Consider the following 24583-nt stretch of genomic DNA (forward strand, 5'->3'; position numbering starts at 1 on the left):
TTGCAGGTGTTCTAGGCGACAGACTCTCGCAAAATGTTTGCCAGCCTGCTTTCTTTTTATTTTTAAGAAAAAGTTTGGTACGCGCGGCTATTCTTTTATAATATATAAAATTGTCAACGGACATGGAAGCATTATACTGAATTTCGGCCTCTCTCCTTGAGTTGACAGAAGCTGAGCATTCATCGTCCCACCATGGCGGAGAGATTTTGCGAGAACCAGAGTTAGAAACAGACTTAAGAGGGATGTTATTCGCAGCTGCGTTTTTAATACAATCCACAAAGTCAGAATAAGTACATAGATTATTATCAAGAGAAACAGAAGGAAGGGACTCAACCAGATTGTCAAGACCAGTAGCATAATCCTGCCAGTTTGCTTTACAAAGTCTATACATGAGAAGGGGTGGAAAAGGGGAAGTCAATGGGATAACAGACTGGGAAAGAGAAGAAAGAAGAGGAAAATGGTCGCTACCGTGAGTACTAGAAAGAGTTAAATTGGTGAGGGATGGAGCCAAGGAGGAAGAACAGATACATAGATCGACTACAGAGGAGAGACTCTGATTAGGAAAGACTCTCCTAGTGGGAGATCCATCGTTAATTACACAGAGGTCAAGGTCATCAAGCAGATCCATTAGCAGGTGCCCAAATGTATTGCAAACAGAAGATCCCCAAGAAGTGTGCTGAGCATTAAAATCGCCCAATACTAAAAGAGGAGACGGTACGGAGGAAAGTATAAGTGAAAGATCAGGTATAATAGAAGGATGAGGATGAGAAATGTAGACAGAAATAATAGAGACATTATTGCATCTCGCAGCAACAGCGTTAATACGCTGATCATGCATAGGTAATAGAATACGAGAGAAATTTAAACAATGTTTAAGTAAAAGTGCTGTTCCAGCATACCCATCGGCTCTGTCATCTCGGAGACAGAAAAAGCCAGGAATCCGAAAGTGACTTCCGGGAACTAACCATGTCTCCGAGATGGCAAAAGCTATAGGGTTGTGGGTTGAAATAAGGTCAAGTACTTCATGACATTTCGGACGAATGCTTTGAGCATTCCACTGAAGGATGGTGAGGGCCATTGTTAAATAGAGAGAGAAGATTTATTAATCTATGGGCAACGTTGGTCGGTAATGTATCTGTTTTTTTAGAAAAGTTTCTAATGCTGAAACATAAAGCTCAACATTAGAGCTCAGTACAACAGGGGGATCTGGGTTCTGATATAAGGCACAACCATTCGGTTGGGTAGAAGGTAATTCCTGAGTTATTTGGCGGTGTGCAGCTACATCATACGTTTTACCTAGTGGTGCATGAGTGCGAGGGGGTATAGAATAGGTCTTTTTGTATGAAGTTTTATTAAGAGGACGAGTTTGACGAACACTATTGGATTGTTTCATAGAAGGGGTGGGAAAAACAGGTGATTGTTGTGATCTGGGCGCAAAAACGAAACTGGCTGTTTCCGAAAACGGTCTGTACACTGGAGGGGTAAGCTTAGAGGCTTCCTCGAATGAGATACCTTCTGTGGCCATCAAAAGTTTAATTGACTTTTGCCGGCTGTGTTCCGGGCAATTTTTGTCAATGGCAAAGTGAGTGCCATTGCAGTGGACACATAGTGCTTGAGATTCTTGAATGGGACAGGAGTCACCCGAGTGGTTTTGTGTACATTTGTAGCACCTCTCTTTTGAGCGGCACTGGTCTCGGATGTGCCCAAAGCGACAGCACTTGTGGCACTGGATGGTTGGGTAGTGATAAATTTCTACGGGGAGAGAAGTGTACCTACAGTAGATTTTTGATGGCATTACTTGGCCCAAGAAAGTAAGTACCACTGTTTGGGACGGGACCCAAGTTGTAATCCCATCAAGGCTAGATTTTTTATTAAGTCTACGTGCTTTAAGTATGCGACCGTGTCTGTTAGGGAATTCTGCACACTCCACCAAATCATCCATGGTCCATTCTACAGGTATTCCTTTTACAATACCCATGCGGGTGATGTGATAGGTAGGAATGAATGCCTTAAATTTAGCTTCGGCCAAAGCAGGTAAAGATAAAAAATTATTAGCATCCTCAGCCGATACAAACTCAACTGATATTCGATTGCGGCCAACAGATTTTACTCCATCTCTTAAAATATTAGGTACTTTTTGTCTATACAAGAAAGATCCAAATTTGATAGGACGGATGGACAGGCCAGCAGAAGGATCGTTTTCTACGCGAGATACGTGGACAATGTATGGTCCAACTTCATCACCACTATATCTTATAGGATTATTTAAAATAGGATCAACAAATATAGACGGATTAACAGAAGGTAAAATGGGATCTGATGGAACAAAGCGTTTAATTGGGGATTCATCTGTAGACTCAGGTGACGGACACCTTTGCCTCTTATTCTGAGAGATGTCCAATTCCATGCTTCTTTCCTGGACGTCAGGGGGCTTAGGGGGATCGGGTGGATCAGGGCCCATATTAGTGAATTGTTAGTACACTTACCACTATAACCACTAACTAAACACTTAAATACGAACACAATACAGCTCAAAGTGAATATATTATTGTTAAAATAGCCAAAACACTAAATTAAAAACCCAAACACGTGTGACAGAAATCACGCCAAATGTCAAAGTCCCTCTCAAATTCCTAAATAATAATACTTAACCCCAGTGTCTCCAGATAATTTAGATTCATTGAATTAATCATCAGTAAGTACGACTATTATTTTTAACTAACTGCTATCCTCGGCTTTGCCTGTGTGGTTTAAGTTGATTTAAAAGTGTAAATAAAACTAAAATTGCACTTGGAGTTGATGGCACCCAATGTGGTTAAGCCATTTTAAGAAGTGACTATAGGGAAAGGAAATGGGATAAATGGGATCGATTTATATCAAATAAAATAAAAAACACTATTTCGGGTGTACGTAAACAAATCTATATTTTCTGTTTTATATAATATATATTTTACTACATCTGGCGGTAATAAGTATAATAGATTTATCAAATATATTGCTTCGCTAACAATTTTATTTTATTTGCAAAAATACAAAAGTATTCTAGAAAGGCGTTACAAAATCTTTTAAAAAACTACATCTCGTTACATCTAGATGTTCATATTATGCATAAATGTTTTCAACGTATGCTAAAATATAAATTGTCGTATATAAAAGGCAAATCGCACCAGTCATATTGAATTAAGCTTTAAAATACATTTAAAATAAATACTCCGCAGTCATCCGCGTTCTAACCAATAATATAATAATTAATACTTTTCGGAAACGGAGGTTATGACTTAACCTAAAATAACGACGTAAATCAATATTTGGCTTAGATTTTAATTATATCTAAGATAAAGCACATAAAATAATAATTTGGTCTAAGTTATGCGTATAGTTAAACGGTTAAGTGCCCTTAGCCTAATTATTGCCTTAACTAATTATTCAGTATTACGAACCACTCATGCCTTTCCGATGCTAAATTTCGCTAAAAAGAGCTATTAATATACCAAATGTACATAGTGAAATGTTCGATTATTATAAAAAGGGTTTATATTTATCATAAGATATAAATTTGAGCTAACAAAAGCATGAGTGAACTACACAAAGGTACTCAATACAATTCCGTCCTCCCCACGGAGCGCTCACTGGACGTATCACAAATATTCCTTAAAAATAATTTTAACACTACCAGAACCTAATCCAATGGAACGGTAAGACATTACATCGACATTGAGCTAACTTACATTCAATATATTAATTATATATTAAGTATTATTGCTGTTAGTCTACGATTAACTAAATTCCGTTATCATAATTATTGTATTCCTGAGAGTAGACAGTAAATGGCACGAGGTTATTATGACAAGATTGACCGAGGATCATTGGATACATATTGTGCCTAGAGGTGTAAAAGAGATCTTTTACGTTAATATACAATAAATCTATTCTAGCCTCGCTAGATTAAGCACAACTCGAAACGAATCCCTGAAATGCTTCAAATAAAACTCTGTTTTATTTTTACATCACAATTATTATTAATGCAGAAATACAAAGGTATCGTATAAAAATATTCTTATTATAGGATATACTACAGCTCATCGAATTGACTCTAGAGGGCGTCGCCGCGCCGCTTGGGTAAAAATTTTTAAATAAAAAGCAATAGTGAGCAAGTTCGCACCTCCGTAAGTGTTCGAAACGAAATAAATAGAGGGAAAGAGACGGCCGATCGACGGAGGTTCGAGAGTATAGAAAGATAGAAAAGGAGAGAATAAATAAGTCGCTTTTACGAACTAAGTTCGGTGCGGTCGCGTTTGACGCGCCGGCAACGAAGGCACTACCTACTTGCGTCCGGGCTCAGCCTGGTTAATACGAGATACTAATACATCGCTAAGATATCAATGAATTTTTAATGCTATAGTAGAGCGGATACTGTCATTTTAAAGTGGCTGAAATTTTTCTTTAAGTTCTCTAAACTTATAAATTCAATTCTAAACTTTTTTAAAACATAAATTTGTGGATAACAATTACATCATCAATCCGAACAAGAGTAATTTTGGGCAGGTCCAGGCCACGCCTACAAATCTGCGCCAGAACAGATATACAGTCTACTTGGTATCCCCCGGACGCTAACGCTAAGCCCAATCACCGGCAGGCGGTTACATTCCACGATTATACATCTACAGCTAGTTCCCTTGTACGGGGCCGCCTATAGATCTGCGAGCGGGTCGAACAGACGGTAGGCGGCGTCTAGCTGGTCTCAGAGGCTGACCAGACTGCCGTGGTCGGGAGACGCGAGGTCTGGCGCCGCGCGGGTCTGCTGCGCGCACGGGTGCGGGTGCGGGTGTACCGGCGTCAGACCCGTGCCGCCCTCCATCAGACTGTCGAAGTTGAACGGGATCCCGTTGCTTGGTGTGCTGATCTCGATGCCTGCTATCTTGTTGTTCCCTAGTGCTTTGTTGTTGTGTATCTGTAAAGATAGAGAGAGAAAATTTATGAATTGTTTATGTAATATTTGTGATAGTTATCAGTTGGAAAGGTAGATAGGGTATCCATTGTTCATATCTCTACTAGATATAATGACAATTCTCAAAATAAAACCACTATCAAGAGAATAAGTTTAGATACAAATAGTAAATAGATTGACAGTACATGATCATGACACAACGATTGATCGATTGAATTTCATTGAAATATATTTTTCTGTACAAATATCATTTTAAATGGATAGTCTCTGACTATATCAGCAAGGAGTGAATTTGAATTATACTGTTAAGAATAAGGGACCTTACCTTGGACCATCCGTGTCCCGTCTGTGACGTGAATGAAGTGATTCATGCCTGACCGTGTCTAGGACGGGCCCCGGACGGGGCATGACGTTGAAATTTGTATGGATATTGTTTAATTTGTTTCGTAAACCAAGCTTATGTATCTCACCTGTGCGGGTGTGACAGTGAGCGGCACTTGCAGGAAGTTGGGTCTGTTGGGTCGTGCGGGCGCGTGCGCGGGCGGCGTGTCCAGCGACAGCCCCGCCGCGCTCGTCACCACCGCCGGGTTCGCCGCCGACAACATTATCCTGCAAATTTATTGTTTTATATTAGTATTTATATAACTTTCTTAAGTAGTAGACTAGAAAATATAGGATAAAAAAATTGAGAAATATTCAATTCGGACTATGTTTTCGCGAACTAGAAATATGGATACACGGTTGTGTTAGTAAATTTATGGTAATCATTTAGTAAAACTGAAGTGAGCAGTGGTGGCTCAGTGGTGAGACCTCGGATTTCGAATCGATAAGTCCGGGGTTCGAGACCAGGCGAGCGCGCAGGAATTAAATTGATTATTCAATTTATCTGCGCAGATACATGTTGAATTCTGATATTTTGTATCAAGTTAACTAACTATAGAAATATGGATACACGGTTGTGTTAGTAACAATGCAATGCTTAAAAGTTCAAAATTTAACATAGACATGTAATTATATAATCGTTTATAGTAGATGACGCTAAAATTACATCATATAATTATAGGTCAGATTCATTAAATCAACTTTTTGCGTCATGTCTCGTATCATGCCTTCCGAAATTAATATTAATGATGCTTCTCACCTTTTGTCCGGTGTCGGCGAGGTAAAGATATCATTATCTAAAGCGAGCACGGGGTCGACCGCGGGATCCATAACTTCGACCTTCACTCTGACGCCGTCCTGTGGTATTTCGGGAAGCACGTACGAGTCTTGGAAGGGCTTCACGTCGGGCGGACTGCTCGACCGCTTGTTGAGCCGGCACAGAGGTAAGTGGTTGTGCAATATCGCTTGCAACTGATCTCTATCAGAATTTAGCTTTCTAATTTCATCCTGTAACGCTTGCTTTTTCTCTTCCAGCCTGTCAGTTTCCTCTTGGAGTTCATTTGTGTGATCGAGCCTTCGTTTTCTGCATCGAGCGGCGGCCATTTTGTTTCGTTCACGGCGTATCTTTCTGCGTTCTTCCTCTTCGGGCGATAAGTCCTGTGGGGCTTTTGTCGGTCTCCTGCCCCCCATGTTGCGTCGTTTGGGCGCGGGAAGTCCCGGACTACTGCTGCTGTCTCCGCTCGCTGATAATGGGCCCGGCGACACATGGAGCGTCGTCGGACCCGAATCACAGTAGCCCACTGGATTCAGTATGCCTGCAAAAACAATACAGAAACGTTCAATAAACAACGTAGAACACGACGCTCGCACTGTATCGCGAGCGTTTATCAAAATAACGAGACAGATTGTAAAATAGAAAACACGTTTTGTATTTGCAATTGAAACGCGAACCGGTTTCACGTGGGATTTAGTACAATTGACATTTGTATCAACATCGAAATGACACGAGATACCCTGAGCGGAAGATCTAGAATAACTTTAGATGATGTAACAGACGTACGGTAAATAAATAAATGTTATTGTAAATATACGAGTTAACTATTTTGTCACAGTATAGATAGGTATGTGTATGTTGCAATCTAACGATACTTGTAACTTGTAAGTTATTAATTGCGTTGTATCTAATAAATCTACAATATTGACTATTGACTAACCTATTAAAAAAGCTATCAGTAACCCGATCGACTGCGCATAAGTTGAGTGTTCGATTCCCATACTAGAAAAAAATATTGTATTTCGTGATTATGACTTCATTAGGTACCGATTATATTTTTCCTTAAATGAAGATCGGCTTGCAGTTAATCGTACCAAGAAATATTAAAGGAATAATTTCATGCTTTACAACCAAACGATGCATCGAGGAATCTGCACTTCTCTTATATGGTTATTACTTATGTCACAACCAAATATAGTATTATAAACTTATGAAGTATGCGTATTATAATATGGAATACACTAGCTTTCCGCCCGCGTGTTTACCCGCTTTATCTAAAACCTTATAAATGATATAAATGAATGATGACTGAAATCTTTCTCTTGAATCACTCTATTAAAAAAAATCATGTTTCAATCAAAATCTGTTTGCGTTTAAAGATCTAAGCATACAGACACACAGGCAGCGGAAAAAAACGTTATACTTTGTAGTGATTACCAAATACCAACTCTATTAGGAACTCTGAAGTACCTATATGCCTATGTGTATTATATCATCCATACCGTAATTGGGCTGCGTGACGGACGGGGGGACGAAGCCCGCGTGGTTCGCCTGGTCACCGTGGCAGTTGTTCAGCTCGATGTAGGTCTGCTCGAAGTTGCGCAGCTGCGTGGGTGTGATGGTCGCCGTGGTGCGGGTTGGGACCCCCGACTGGAGGCCCTCGAGGTTTGCCAACTGGAAAAGAACATTCGGATGAGTACTTTGAAACATTCTTGCTGATTGGCTGGAGGAGTATAAATGCTGTTGTCTCAATATTGTTTGGCGGTTTAACGCTAACTTTAAATGTGTCTAAATGATAAAAAGAACGATTATGTGCATTGGGAGCACCAAAAATCATTATTACAGATTTATGATTTGGACCTGGTGATAGAGAAAAAGTTAACATTCCGATTTTTTTAGTTACGGAGTGTTATAGTAAAATTCCGATTTAGATACACCTATTCAACATTAGCTATTGTATTCTAGATATCGATTAAAACTTGCAAATCAACAAGCCAATAAACGAACATATAAAAACGTCTTGCACATTACACAATATTTGGTAATCAAACACATCCTTAGAGAACTATAAATTAATATCAATTAATTTCATAAGATATTTTTAAACATGCTGATAGTATGTATACCAATCGCCATATTATTATGCAATGTTTGTTGCATTGTAAAATTGCTATAGCTTCCACATTCCAATGGTACTTTTATCAACAAAACATACATGCAATATATATAAAACAATAACATACTTGATAAAGTAAACATAAATAACTATTTAACCAATTTCAATTATTTCAAGATTATCTCTTGGAAGTAAGAATTATGATAATAACATATTCGTATAAAAACCTGCCGCTCGTGCGCATTTAAAAGATTATGACATTCCTATTTAACTATGTAGTTAGTACTACAATTAATACTAATGCCTACAGATCATAATTTTAAAATTTTATTCCATTTTTCGTGCGTATATTTAGACATTAGCTTTATGTTCGCCGAGGGTGTTTCAATAGGTTGGTACATTTTGAAAGCAAACTCATAAATCTTTCACCTATACGTCATTTGAATACGAAACATAAACATCGCATCGGAGCTAATTTTGTTTATATCTTTTATATAAATTGTATTTACATTTAACGCTTAGACTTGCACTTATAGATCAATTTTAAAGATGTAGAACCGACAGATATAGTTGAAAGATCGACTTCGCAACGTGCGAAATTGCCGAGTAAATTGGTGACCTACTTTTATAGTCAGTAGGAGGATCTAGGTATATCTGCGGCTTATTCATTGGTAAATTAGATGGATGATTCGGTTGCACCGGCAACGTGAGCCGTAGCCCGTACCTGTTGGCACCACAGCTCGGTGGCCAGGATGTTGGCGAACTCCAGCGGATCAATGTTCTGCATCTTCGCGGTGCTAACTCAACCACGTTTAAAATTAGCCGCTTACTCTATTGTGTTGCGCTTTTTGCGACGCGACACCTTCGAGCGGTTCGTGTTTGTTAGTCGATTTATTCGTTATAAACCGCCCTCGCGAATATTAAAGATGGTGCACTATGTAGATTTTTTAGAGTTTAACGGTGCGAAAGAAAAGGGGTTCGTTTAGTTAGGGGCGGATCGGTATCGTTATTTGTTGCGATATATCGCAATGCAATTCGTGCGCGGGAGTGCGGGTCGTTCGTTCGTTGCGCGCGTGCGGCGTACGGCGGCCGGCCGCGGCGGATCGCGCGCTACTGCCTCGGCTCCCGCCGCCCTCGCCAGAACTCTTCGCCCACGAGCGACGTCGAATCATATATTTATAGAACACTCCTCTAACTCCGGAAATATTTCGCATCATTTCGCATCACACGCGGCTCTGCCAGTGCGAGTTATCAAAGATAACGTAGCGAAAACAAAACATCAACTAGATAACGACGCTTCCTGCTTTCGAGTGACATTATACTGAGCATATTGGCACCTGAGTCATCCATATGAATTTGTATATTTTTGTTATAAACCTATCAATTACATATACGATAAAAAGAAATAAGCTTATTAATTATATTGTTTGCGATACAATTTTGAATCGAATCAAAGTAGGCGGGAGGCACGGCCGGACCTTGGGGCAAGGCCGTTCTTTTTCATCGTGGGCGGCTAAATTTTGATAATGAGCCTTATAAGGTTATGTATAGGCAATCACCAAAATTGGAAACACAATTAAGATGCTTATTTAAATGATTCAAATCATATCGATTTTGCATTATTAAACTGTTAAAGTTTGGTAGATTCAAATGGTGACCTGTCACGTATTTAAAAAATCTACTTGAATCAACATCATGTCGTACTAAAAATATTAAAAATGTTGATCTATAACAAATGTAACAGGACAAAGCTGACGAGCGCTCCGGAAGACGCGCACTCCGGCCAATTACTACAATTGCTTAAATGAATTTCGTCTGCGCAAGCGCAGGCTCGGGCCGTGCGTTAATTGGTCACGGTGCTTACCTAGCAATTACCTAAACTTTGTTTTACGATATACATTCCTTATGATTATTTCTTAAATCAGTTTCTTTTATCGTCTTATATAAACCTCTAATCAATTATTACGAGGGCATTCACTTTAGGAAATTTTTTATCACGGATCCGACTGAGATATCGTAAAACATGGTACGCATTCATGCATTTGACGTGATACAGTTTACTCGAAGGATGTGGCAGACGCACCTACGTTCAAACGGCACTTCGCCGGTGGTTTTGAAGCGGCAATATTGTTATCGCACCGCGTGGCCCATGAGATCACCGCTAAATCTAGTTGTGACGTACCTTGAGCCACAAGTAGGCGATGTTGACAGAGGCGTCGATTTCATTGCATTAAAATTAATTATACCGCACATATAATTGCTACCTTTATCTTTAACCAAAAGAGAAATCGCATAGCGCACAAAATCTCGAAACTTCAAACCATAAACAACATCATGTACTAGTGCATGTCAAGCGTAAGCCGCGGAAAAAATAAATTCGAGACAAAAAAACATAAAACAAATACGTATAATAGTTTATAATAGAAACTGAAGGGTGGTATCAATATTTCGTAAACGATGAGCTAATATTTGCGGTATTTGATACACATATGCGAGTGTGTACCGCCTATCAGAAGTATCAGAGATAAGACCGGTCCGTTAACTGCACGTGTGCTTTGAGCTCACCCATGTATCAGAATCGGTTTGAACTCTACATTAGCACAAACTCGTTAAGATACGTTGGTTCTTGGTTATAGAAACAATGGAAACTATCACTTGAATACAATACAATACATTATAAGTATAAACCGATACTATACTGATTTCAGTAGTAAAAAGATGACTCTTTTTACCTACTTCACTATGCAGAGATCAATAACTATTTTTAAAACCATATTGAAAAATAGCTTTATGATATTACAGTAAATCCTATTTATAATACCAATTATTTGAACATTTCCTCAAAACAAGTCTTATTTTACTCGCTCGCAAGTACTGTCACCGTTTTATTTAGATACGTACCTAATCATGTACCGTGCGTTCCGAGAAGCCAATTGCATCTCGATTGTTCCAAAACAAAATCCAAGCTCACATAATAATATTATGTATAAGTACATTTGAATTTAATGTTATAAATCAAATCCAAAAGCTAGAAGTAAATAACATTATCATAATACAAGAACATAACAGATGAAATGCAGTAAGTACGATTGCCAATTGTTTTTATAAAAAAAACAAAATTGTAACACAAATAAGTAATAAATTAAGCAAATAATTAGAACGCAATTAGAGGGAGGGCCCCGCAGTGTTTTCATGTGATGTTTTCAACACCAATATAATGTGTAGTTGTTATCATGCCGGCTGCGTCGCGTACTATATTATGTATAGCAAGCACGTGGTGCCCGCGTGATCAGACAGGTGGGCACGCCCACTGGACAATTCGGACTTTTAGGAAACAAAAAATAAGTTCAAAGTATTGCTTTACACAAGGAAAACACGTACGCAGATATGTATATCATTAGCTGCGATGCTGGTGTGGCACGGCAACAGTCAAGTAGTAAGAATATTTAGTGAAACATAAAAACAAAGAAGACTGCAATGCAGTTTTTTAATCCTTAAATAATCAAGAGTGAAGAAAAAAGCTTCATCCTGCATTTGAAGTACATAGGTACTACAAATACATATATTAAATAAAACTAGGTAAATTGAAAATGCGTATTTGTTGTGGGCATTGTTAGTCTAAAGATAAGGTGACGTTTTATCTAGACGGAAAAGTTTATTGTTCGAAACATGGAACTGTCGAACTTATCGCTTGTACTGCGTTAGTTACAAGCGACGAATATCTCAAGGCTTTTCCTTAGAAAATTTACAACAGCTCTGTCTTCCGTGAAAACGAGAAACAAGGCCAACGACCGTGTTCACCATAAAGTATGTAAATTTCCGAAAACAAATACGGAAAGGTGTGAAACACCTCCTGTGGCGAGGTAAACATTCAATCAAGTCTAACGAACCCGGGAAGGATTGAATACAAAAGAAAACTGCATCGATCTAAAACTTTTTAGGAACTTAAAATTATTTCAGGTCTCTTATTAATCCGAAGGCATTTTGAGAAATTTAACATTTTTTGTTTATGGTACCTATCATGACCAATTGGGGTACGATTTAGTTAGCTAGTGGTTTTTTCCAAACATTATATCTATAAGGTACATTACACTATTCCTGGTAGGTTCTGTCTTTAGATGTCAATGGTCATATTGGAACTACCTATATTCGACCTTTGTTCAATACGCGTTTCTGCGCAGTGGCTGGGGAGCTCATTAACAGAGAGCTAATTGCTAACACTTTTAACATTGCTCGAATTGTGAAATAAAACATTCCATTATTTTTATCTAAAGAACGAGGTATCTTCATAGAGTAAGTAGGTAGTTGATTCGTTCCTTCCACTTTGTTCTAGATATTCGTATCTAAAAGGAAAGGCGTCAAGGCTAACGTTAATTCAGTCATGGCTAAGGAGTCATTAACAGTTAACAAGGCTTGTCCATTAGGGTTTTTCATTACAAAATTATACAAAATTGTCTACCTTTGTTATCTCACATCTAGCTAACAATCGAGCGTGTACAAAGGAATCTGTTTGAAAATAATGCCTACAAATCAGTATGCGCAAATGGTGCTCGTGTACTAATCCCTACATTAAATGTACTGTTAATGTAAAGCATACGACACATGCAAGCAGTGTGTGGCGCCTGTACCGACGGAGTGGCGCGACATTGACCGCCACCAAGCGAATAATAAATCGACTGCTGGCACCGAGCCAACAGCCCTTCCTTTACCTTTGTTGCAAACTGCATCCTACTGCACGTCCATAACGGAAAGTGAACAAATTTGCGAGATATTGATTCAAGAGAGTGAATTAGTTGGGAAACAATTCGTTGATTTAACTTTATCTTTGCTGAGTGCAGTGTATTAGAGGATATAAGCTTCTTGATTGTACCATTTCAGATGAGCTGCATGCGAATGTCATTCAGAGTATTTGTCAATATTTTTGGGAGTAGGTTTTACAAATAGTACTAAAAAATCTAGTCTAAAAACTTCTAGATTTAAAACGAGATTTATTGTTAATCTTGTCTAGTTAATAGCAATTGATTTGTTTGACAGATTGTTTGTAAACACTCAGTTCGAGTAAGTACCCACCTAGTAGTTACGATTAAACAGAATCCATTTGCATGTTCCATATAAATAATCAACGAAATAAATTAGACGTATCGGTACGAAACCATTTTAACAGTGATCGTTAATACACTAACAAGAATCGACCTTCATTTTCATGAAAACCGTAGCATAGTGCGTTTCTCGGAAAACCCGAGTGAGTCACCGTCACTCTCTACCGTGGGTCACTACGAGCCGCGCATTACATTCGTCGTCGGCTCAATTCAAAAACTCGATTACGTCGAGTGATTCATGCGAACTATGAATCAGCATTCAGCGCACGACACTGAAAATTTCACTTATGAAAATCACTACATGGAAACCATAACACGATTTCCATTTGACATGTTGCCAGTTGCGACCCTCAAGGTCGGTGACCAGGAAGCGTTAAACGAGGAAAACTGGTAAAATTACGGAAAATGATTATTACTTAGATATCATATAAACATATTTTACATATATTATTGCTACACAACATTATATGGAATAACAGATTAGTATCATATTTGTGTTCAAGTTTATCTAAAGCCGCAAAGTATGGCGCCATTCGGAGGACCGGATGTCGTCCGGAAATGGCGGGCATTCTTCAAGCCACTGCTCGTGCCAAACCGCGAATAAAAAAAACTATACATTCACTGTAGGTTGTATGTAGGATAAACAATTGCGAATTAAGTTTTATGTCGTATTAAGTATTACCTACAATCGTTACTTTGTAATAATCAAATCAATGTTCTGGGTATTTCTGAATGCATTTTATGTGTCTGGTCGAATATTGTCAACTTCCAAGTTCATTTTTATTTTTTAATAAAAAAATACGTGGATCAACAGAACAGTAGTAACGTAGGTACTTATTTCGTAATAATATCACCTACATCAGTAATGCAATCTAAGTTATTACAAGATACAATAATTGATACGCTTAATTTAATTAAATTTAAATGCAAATTGTAAAGGGCAAAAACAGGTTATCTCTTTCTAAGAAATGTTTTAAATCGCTATTTATTGTTCGCCGGCGATAAGAAACCGTTGAACAGCTGTGCGGTGCAACAAAGAATATTATACTAACGCGTTAAAACATTGTGCAAAATCTATTGTCGTTTATTATATGCTTCTTCACATTATAATTATACATTATGTGCATTATCTCAAATTAATTATCGGGGGTTTGTGTCGCAATTATTTTTACTATCTGCTAACACAATGTTAAAAGCACGTCCCTGATAAAGCATTTTGTTTTTGTGCAAAGTCCTATATAATGCCTTTATCTAAAAATACCCTCGATAATGTTATAGTACGATACATTTAAAACGGAAAAATATTCATAAACTGATATGAAAGGAAGTTATTTATTTTACCATAACCATGTTGAAAACGTACTTGTTTATCTAATACGGAATACCATAGTTGTACTTTGTTATCTTATAATCTATTATTATTGGAACTATCAACATAATGTTTACAATAACGACATCAACTAGAAATCTATTTGTAAATATTTTTAAATGAATCCAAGTCGGTTATACGACCATAAACGTCAAACAAGAATTTTTACAGTAAAAAAAGAAACTTATAAATATATTTAATATAATATTAAAGTAACTATGTAACTTTATAGCTTTTATAGTATGTAAAAAATATTATAGTATAGTTTATAATTATACCGAAAGCTTTAGTACAAAGACTCGAATAACCCACGCACGTGTTCTTGCTTGTTTTATTTAATTTTTTAATTACGTCGCCCACATGAGCTCAAATAAGTACACACTCGAAACACTCGAGTTACGAGGGAAAAGATCTTCATATAATTATTGCTATTAAAACTTTAGGGTTCAGCATAACTTTGCAATTGAATAAATATAAGTTCTTTGTTCATAAACTATCCATATGAGACGTCATTGCGATTAATCTTAATGTTTATACGCACGAAGTATATAATCCTGATTTCAAGATATTTAGTAATTTGCAGTACGTACATTATGGGCAATAAAAAGTAACAAAGCACACATCATCCAGTTTACAAACGTCGCACTAAACGACAAAGGCTGCGTTTTCGGAATCGCAATGATGAATACATGCTCGGTCTCTTTGGCGGCAACTATTTCAAATTAGCAACTCTATTACAATACATAATGTAAAACAGTTACAACGGCGACGTGTAGACGTTTAACCCTAGAACACTAACCTTATTTTTCAACGTTTAATACTAACCTTCGTCGTTTCGACTACGCTGTTTATTGGAGGGGATTTAGGGGTTTAATTTAAAAAATATATTTGTAGTTATGTCTTTATTTTAAGGACAAGGTATTAATCTACATATAAAAATATAAAAATATTTATTTTAACATAGTTTTAATTCAAACAGTCATCAAAATGAGATCACAGTTTACACGCTTTTTGAACATTCTTAATTTTTTTGAAAAATTCCGTACAAATAATATATACCTCTAAATTGCTCGAAATAAAGTATTACTTACAAAAATAATATCTGGAAAATTAATTAAAAATATAATTTTGATAATAGCTTAGGATCTAAAACATTTGTGACACACATCAAGTTTGTGTTCCCCACACAACGATTTTTGCACCTAGTGCACCTATTTTTAGGTCTACCTTTGCTTTACAGAGGGACATAATATAGCATATTATATGTTTATTTTAGTTTGCTATGGAGGCACATTAGCAGCATTACTTTGCTCAGTCTCATTTATAACTTTCACATTATTTATTTCTGGCATGTTTAAAATTTATGTAATTGAGTCCCAAAGAGTATCAGTAATGTCACCAGTAATTATACCTGAAAAACATTGAAGAGGATCTAAAATATCTTGAAAAAAGCGTCACACACAGGTCCACGTGCTATGTATCTATGTTCTTTGAAGGTCTTCTGCTTTGTGGCCTTGACTGTTGTGATGACCATAATATGTGTTTGTCTTTCCCAAGAAGAATGGTATGCGATGGTCTTGTAATCGCTAGGGTCAGCTGAAGTGCTAGGTATCTCATCTTCAATAGAACGTGGGGAGATGTATTACTACTTGCCTCATAATCTTGATCTGGAAATTGCTCTTTATTTACAGTAGAAACTTCATCATCACCCTCCGTTTCATGCCTCTTCAGTCTCAATGTGGTCTTCAGGCTCTCTCGCAGATGAATTTTCCTCATCGCTTTCAACTTCTAAAACTAACATATGAATCGTATCTAAAAATAAAATAATAGGCACCATTATAAAACATAAAATAACGTAATTTTAACTTAACTAAATAGTACGAAAAGTTACGTTAATACTAACCTTCGTCGATGTGACGAGCCATGGTTGCTGGAACACCACGTGTGGACCTTCCACGCACAAAGCACTACCGTCCATCGCAAGCGCAACGGGTTGGCTGAGATTAGCTGAAGTCAGAAAACCATACGGTCGCACGCGTAAAAGTTATAGCGATTTTTTTGGTGACGCGTCGTCGAATCGACGAAGGGTAGTAATCTAGGGTTAAACAGACAAAGCCATTGTCTCCACAACCGACGTTATGGTGTGGCTACACTGTTTGCTCAAGCCATCAAGCGATGCCCGTACATATATAGAATTCTTTGTTAAACTGTACTTAATGGAAGACCCTTCTATAGCGGAGCTTAATTATAAACAATCAGAAAAACTTTATTAATACCTCGTACTATAAAACAATGAACATACGATAGAGTTACGACCAAGCCCGCAGCTTTTGTCTGCGCCTCGCGGACGGGGCGTGTAGCCAAAGCCTAGACAGCATTTATGCTAATTTCTTTTCAAGAACGCCACAACCTTCCTTAGCGGGTATACAAATACTTTATTGCGTTTAATATTTTACAAGCCATTGCCGCGAACGGTCGATGACATGCAGTAATAAGGATTTCTTAAATTATCGTCCTTATTCGACGTTTTCAACTTCATATATCATTATAACACAGCAAGACTTATCATTAAGATTTATGAGCTTTATACTATTTTTGGACAGTATAATAAAATCTTGGTTCTTAAAAAGTTGACCTAATATCATTCATATTATTCATTTAAGTATCTGTCATATGCGGGCATCTGGCAGCTCTTTCAGTGAATAAGCTGCGCTCCTAAGTTCTTGGTTCTTCTTGGTCATTCTGCATACATTGGAATAGGTTGAAAATGTTATAGGTTATTTATATCAAGTACATATTAATATAGTACCTATCTAACATGTCGTTTACACTTCATGAAGATGTAAATTTTAGCTTAGTCGTAGGAATGTATGTAGGTTTAATAAATAATAATTAAGTAATAACAATTGAAATTAAACCAATCACAAAACCACCTTTAAATAACATCAGTTTAAATTGGTAGTGGATAAAGCAAGGAGAACAGGATTTTACGTGCTATAAATTAGGTTGATTATATAAGCACAATAAAACTATTAACTCGACATGTCCGTTTTCATTAATATTAGGTAGGTACTTTAGTACTTTGTGCTTTGTTCTTTTGTGGACTTTGATTAGAATGACTAGGTAGAAGAAATAAATATGAGTATGTACACTGTTTTTATTTAAATGTAGGTTATTTTTTTCCCAAATAAATAGGACCACATTATTCGTTCCCACACTTAATGAATTCCTAGAACAGAACCAAAAGCCTGACGCTTTAAAATATTTCAGTAGTAATGGTAGTATGCACAAACTATGGGAAATAAGTAAATAACTAAAGGACATGGAACGTTATCAGGTGCTGATAGCAGCGACCAAAAGGTCTGGTAATACTCCGCACCAGCTTATCGGTTTCCACGAAATCATCGACAAACACTCAAACACTTGCCTTTATTGCGAAATAGTAACTAGTGCGTTAGGAAAGCATGGACAGTCGCATGGAAAAGAAAATTGTATGCCCAAGATAATTTATTTTATTTCCAAATAAGAGATAGCACTGTCTTTCTCTGATATTTAGTGGTATGGGATAACACTTAGGGATAACAATCAAATAGACCTAATTTAAAATAAATAAGCCAACATAGTTTTATTGCAAAAACGGAGCATACGGAAAATTCGTCTCAAGAAATCTAGGTACATGACTTGCATAAACAAAACGTAATTTAACTTTTCCCATTGAGAATTTTTCTTTGCACGAGGATAAAGTCACATAATCACGTATATGTCGTGGTCATATCGTAGATTTGATCATTTCATGATATGAGTGGCCATTTCACGAAATGGTCGCATATCGTGAAATGGCCAATTTAGTTTGGCCACATCATGATGTGGTTTGGGCAGATCAATGATAAGAAATCGTTTCACGATATGGCCAATTAACGCACGGTTTTTTCATGAAATGATCAAAATTATTTGATCATATCGTAAAATAGTTACATTAATCGTTGGTAGAGGCGCTGCAATCTCTGTGTTTAGGTATGTGATAAGATGGCGGCCGCTGGCGAAAATTAAATTATTCGCAGTTAAAAACTTCATAATTCGTTTAATAACAATATTATGAAGAAATTCATAGCAAAGAATTTACGACGAAGAGGTACGAGTACTATGGAAAATGTGGATATCTTATATTATGTATTTAAGAAAAAATGCGACTTAAATAAAATAATTTAAGAAACTACTACTATATTATTATAATTGTTTGTTTTTTAAAAAGCGATCCGCTTCTGGCACTCGCCGGCCACTGCCGCGGCACGCTCGCTTTGCTCGCTCAGCTCGTGCATTGTTTATCAAAGTCTAACCTAACCTAACCTAACTGTTTTCTATTGCAAAAACGATTCGCTTCTGGCATTCGCCGGCCGCTGCCGCGGCACTAACTTAAATGACATTAAACAAGTTCTTAGAATATAGTTATTCTGAAATTTTTTAATATTTTATGGACTCTTTATATTTTATACGATCTGGCCAAATGTGGATGACCAAATCGTGAAACGTTGACGATTTAACGATCTGATCAAACTATGTTGGCCATTTCACGATATGCGACCACTTCGTGAAATGGCCACTCATATCATGAAATGATCAAATCTACGATATGACCACGACATATACACTATACTCTGCTCATTAATAAACTATGACGTACCTATGTCCCTTTTCATTAAAATGCAAGGGTATTGTCAGACCTTTTTTAGTATGTAGCATTAATTGCAAATTATGCTCTTTGTTAACATTTGCGATTTGCGATCTAAATTTTATTAATTCTCAAAATTCAAAGAGGCAGAAAATTGAGATTTAGGAACCTAATTACTCAAACATGTTTTCCAATTGGTAATTGGGCAATATAAGCCAAACAGTTTTTAAAATGTAACACAACAGAAGCATTACATTATTTCTTCGCATTACATTTAAGAGTATAGGTATAAAGGGCACAGGTATTCTGTTGTCATTGGCTCCACGCCCAAGGATTTGTAGACTGTGAATTGTAAATATAAAAGGTACGATAAATAATATTTGGGATACTATATACTATATCAGAAGTTGTAAGTTTGAGATACTTCTAAGTATCCCATATAATCACCTGTATATGTTTGCGGAAGATACATACAAGTTACGTTGAAACGAAGGCATATAAAGAATAAACACTTTTCTGCTTAAGTGTAAATATACAAGTAATGAGCATTCCCTTATTTGATATGGGTTTTTCCTTTGATTATAAATTGGAAACGTAGTCTTTAAATTCCCATTAAATATAACATTATCTTGCATTTTTCTCATTTAATCCCCAGTTATTTTTTTAACAATTATGTATGTATCAAGTTCAGTTAGATAATTTCTTGGTGCAATTATTCATTTTTCGATTGGGGTAAAAATATTGATAAAGTCAGGATGGACTTTTCATTCAAACTAAACGCTTGTTGCATAAGTACATACCTACTATCTTATCAGTCTGATTATCTTTCCATGTCCCAGATATTTAAAATATCTGTTAGTTGACGGATCACGATCCGATTTAATGCTAAACGCAATAAAATTAAAAGAATTAGCAAAATTAAAAGATTAATCGAAAAATTTAATTTTAAATCCAAGACATCCTTTGAATATGCATCTTAGTACGACGAACCTGATAATGAGGTACGAGGTAGCTATTTGTGAGATAAGAAGTCGGTCATTAGCAAGTGTGGATAACAAATGTACACTAATGACATAACTAGAAGTGTGCAAGTCTCAGTAGGTACGATGATGCAAATAATCTCGATTATGGCAAGGTTGACGTCGGTCGGCTGAGGGTTCGTTCAACTGACCGCGAACGATGACACGGGGCGCGCGCGCAACGTCGCGCCGACACATGCGCAGCGCAGACAACAGCCTTTCCGACCAACCTCGCAGCGCATTCGGATGCAACACCTCCTGACCCCGCGTCCACATTATGTGCTCTGTGCATTGCAAGTGTCGTCGCAAGGTCAACTAGATGGTCTGACTTGCCATCGTAAGAGGAAAATACTGATTTCTTCGGTAAACAGCCAATACAAGAGTTTAATGACACCTCTTTATCTATCATAATAAAGTTGTTTACATAGAATTCACTCACCGAATAATAAGGACGTAAGGCAATCCAATAACATACACTTCACCACACCATAAATTTATGAAAAAAATTGCAAAAGATACAAAAACTTGTTGCAACTTGATCCGACAAGCACGCACGCGTGCGCGCAACAAAAACAATCTAGTGACAGATGTCGATCGGTCCAGAAAACCCCTCGGAAAGTGCGCGTTGCGGAATGTAAATATTGCTTCGACTGGACAAAGGTTTTGTTATCTAAACCGGTGGCAGCGAGCGTGGTGCACACGAGACGCGCGGTCAGCGGTATATCGTGGAGTGAGGCTCGCGCGCCGGCCCCGCCACCGTCTGATAAGCCTGGCGCGACGCCCCCCGGCGACGCCTACGCCCCACTCGGCGCCGCCGTCGGTGCATCGTAAACACTCCACCACCGGCCGCCCCTCGGCACCCGGTGCCGCTACCGTCGACCAGACGGGCCCGCGCGCGACGTGCACGGTGCACCACACCTACGCACAATTTCACAATTGCATAGCACCACCGCGCTCCTGCAAAATCGACAACTTTCGACTCCTTAAAAAGGCGTGGAAACAACGAAGCTTGCGAAACCTCGGCCGCGGCGGCAGCCCAGATACCGATGGAACAATGAGGCGCAACGCGAAACCTTTTTAGTATCCTCCTAATTGGGCCGCGGTACTAACAACGGACAAACAGAAATTCAATATGCAACGCGATCCGTTCACTACATAAACAGAATAATTAAATGAGTAAAGTAATATCAAGCGCAGACTAATGATAACACTGACCACCAATGATGTTAAAATTGAATTCTTATTATTGCATTATGCAAGTGTGAAGAATATAAAACATATTGCATACACACAATGAGTTTGCTATTTATTAATTTAAGCTTTGGTTGTTTGTTTAGTCACGGTTATTATTAAATTAACCTATGCATTAAAATTTTAAGCTATAATAATGAAAACTTATAAAAACGCAATGTGCATTACAAGTAGGGAAGGCAGACAGAGATGCATTGAGGATAACTCGGTAGGTCATAATTATAGACACGCGGTACAAAAAAGTTGGCTAACATAATTCGATCTCAAACGTTTTACCTAAAAACCTTTACAATAACACATGCTATTATAGCTATTATAGCTTGCTGTATATGAATAATAATGGTAAGCACTTTAACTAATAATTGTAACATAATCCAATAAAAAATGTTAAAAGCGAATAAAATAAAAACCAATGCCAAAGTGTGTGGGAGCTGCAAAACGATAAATTGGTTTCAACGAAGTACAGGAATAATCGTGTACTAAAGTGGTAAAATGGTTGCATTTATCAATTTACGCATTAACTTTGTCTCTGAAAAAAGAGCAATCAAAATCCGTCAGTTTTTATACCCGCATAGTAATAATTTCATAAAACAGTAATAAATTTACAATGATTCTTCAATAAAATCTGAATTGAGCTTAAAAATGATTTAAATAACATTGACGCTCAAATGCAGTCATAAACCTTTACGAGTGCATTACTCTCTACAAACTGACAGTTCGTAAGATCCCTCGGAACAGTGCCCACATACAAGGATTTAATATAAACATTGTATTCATCACATCACAAACGACCTCATTAAATAGTATGATAATATTTCAAGAGCGAGATACGAGGGCCACTTTTCTGGTGATCATAAAAAATTTGAGGTCCTTTGAACCATACCACCAATGTCATATAACTCTGTCAGCCGAGAAATCTGGCGAGACGCATTAGGCCCACATAAATTACGAGATTAATCTTTTCAAATAATTTGACCTTTTCATCTGACGAGGGTTCATTAAATAATGGCGTCCGTATTGGAAGTGTGCTTATTGTGCCGTCTATCACGATTTTTGTTGAGGGATTGATCTTCACACAATACAGATTCCTAAAACATCAGGGATGAAGTAGATAGTCGAAATTTCGACGACAAAGAAATCGTACGTTCCGGCATCCCATTATAATCTAATAATATTTCATATCTGAATAGATTAACATTAAATTGAGACATGAAATCTTTGTTTTGTTTTTAAATGGAACCCATTTGCCTCAAATACGGATGTTTTTAAAATATTCCTTGTTAATTTATTGTTGAAACGACGTGGTATTTATCAAACTCTTTAGAACACCTTTTAAATAAATGTGGCCATTGTGTTCCATAAGTGGCGTACAATACTATGTAAATAGGGCACATAAATGTAGGACATGGATTTTATAACAATAATCAAATGCACGTGCACTCGATGCAAGTATGACATCCTTTAATAAGGTAGTCGAGGCGGAAATATAGAAAATGTCAGTAATCTATGGAGCCTATAAGAGTCATGACCATAATCGGTATAAGGACTCAGCAGCTGTTGTAAATATCGGTTTCATGCTTATTATTATGACGCAATTGTTACTTTGAACAACAAAGAAATAATAAGTTACGATGGGAATTAATAATCCTTTGTTAGTGAAGTAGTAAACTGATAAGTACTGCAGATAATACTCTACAGCAGTGCTTATATAAAACTATTATTTAATTCGTATCGTAAACATACACGTGTTTTATTTCAACCTTAACAAGAAAATAATAAATGATTGACATAAAACAACAATGTGATCAGTAAAATTTGTGGAATGTCAGTCATGTACCGTGCGATCCGAACTTATGAGTCATTCAACACCCGGTCGCTGGGGTGAGTAAAATCTTGTCTTAACGGACCTTCACAATCTTACCGATGCAATTGTTAACACAATTGCCAAATCCCGTTAAAAGTGACATGATATTTCCAAATATTTTAACTGGCTACCATTATGCCCAAACGTGATGGCTTCATTGTATTCTATAGAGCGAGAATAGTAGCTTGTGCTTTGGAATTGCCGCCACTTTAAACGACAAAAGGAAAGTGATAACAATTAGCAGCCTTTGTTATTTCTAAGAAACCTAATAGCTAATAAATAATGGTCCATTTGCGGCTACATTTTCAAAGATAATATTAAATAGAGAGGTAAAACCCATATTTGTAAACGATGCAATGTAACTTAAATTAGGTGAAAACCTATTTGCATTACCATGTCCAATTGTCAAGTGGTACCTTCATCAGAACAAAAATAAATGTATGGGAAAACCCGCGCACCATCATCATCATCATCAAGATATATTTTTAAAGAAAATAAAAATTCATATTTTTTGCTATGTAGGTAATTTGTCTGGTAGGACTTAAATTTCACTAAATCTCTATAGAGCGTGTGAATCACTTATGCTTGACATGAAATTCAGTTTAATCAAATCCTTTTAATTTTTAATTCCCTTGGCCTTAGGTAACATTATTTTAAATTGAAGATTAAACGCTATTTCGTGTTACATATTTTCTTAATATTGCAATTAATTGTTTTTATATTAATCAAGCAATTTCAGGTTTTTCTTTTAACTTCGAAATATTATCACGAAAATTAACATTGGTATACGTATACCTACTGTAGATTATCGACAAACTATAACGAACGGTGTGATTCTGACAAGCTCTGCGCAAACGCAACAAAATGTCTGAATGACATACTGCCCGACCTGTCAAATAACAAAGCCAAGTTGGAATCCGTCACAGGCATTATTATAGAGATTAATTATTTTGTGACTTCTTGAAATGTTTTTGTTAAATCAATTTTGAATAAAACGAAATTTCGAAATACATATTTAGGTGGCCCATAAATGTTTCCAATTGCAATGTTTCAATTCTTTCATAAGTATTATCAATCATCTTGTCATAAAAA

At 37.0% G+C, this 24583-nt stretch overlaps 2 protein-coding genes across 4 annotated transcripts in view; both read right to left on the reverse strand.

The window, feature by feature from the left end:
* Positions 1-1102: 1102 nt before the first annotated feature.
* LOC123699911 lies at positions 1103-2461 on the reverse strand. Its single transcript, XM_045646959.1, has one exon. The coding sequence runs from the start codon at positions 2459-2461 to the stop codon at positions 1103-1105; it is 1359 nt and encodes a 452-aa protein (XP_045502915.1).
* Positions 2462-2898: 437 nt separating this feature from the next.
* The window catches only part of LOC123699992 (transcription factor kayak, isoforms D/sro), a 35529-nt gene continuing 13844 nt past the window's right edge, over positions 2899-24583 (reverse strand). For 2 of the 3 annotated variants that reach the window (XM_045647070.1, XM_045647071.1), the window contains exons 2-5: positions 7607-7778; positions 6090-6645; positions 5419-5557; positions 2899-4951 (exon numbers count right to left, since the gene is read on the reverse strand). In XM_045647070.1, the coding sequence (XP_045503026.1) occupies positions 4742-4951; positions 5419-5557; positions 6090-6645; positions 7607-7778 (1077 nt within the window). In that variant the 3' untranslated portion in view covers positions 2899-4741. Of the gene's footprint in view, positions 4952-5418; positions 5558-6089; positions 6646-7606; positions 7779-8944; positions 9343-24583 lie in introns of those variants that run through there. The other variant, XM_045647072.1, reaches the window with a different exon arrangement.

This window comes from Colias croceus, chromosome 18 (assembly GCF_905220415.1).
Source record: "Colias croceus chromosome 18, ilColCroc2.1".
In the NCBI taxonomy this organism is placed as follows: Eukaryota; Metazoa; Arthropoda; class Insecta; order Lepidoptera; family Pieridae; genus Colias; species Colias croceus.

What these genes read in the sequence shown, in the direction of transcription:
- LOC123699911 (XM_045646959.1), bottom strand. Translation starts at nt 2,461, where the DNA reads ATGGGCCCTGATCCACCCGATCCCCCTAAGCCCCCTGACGTCCAGGAA.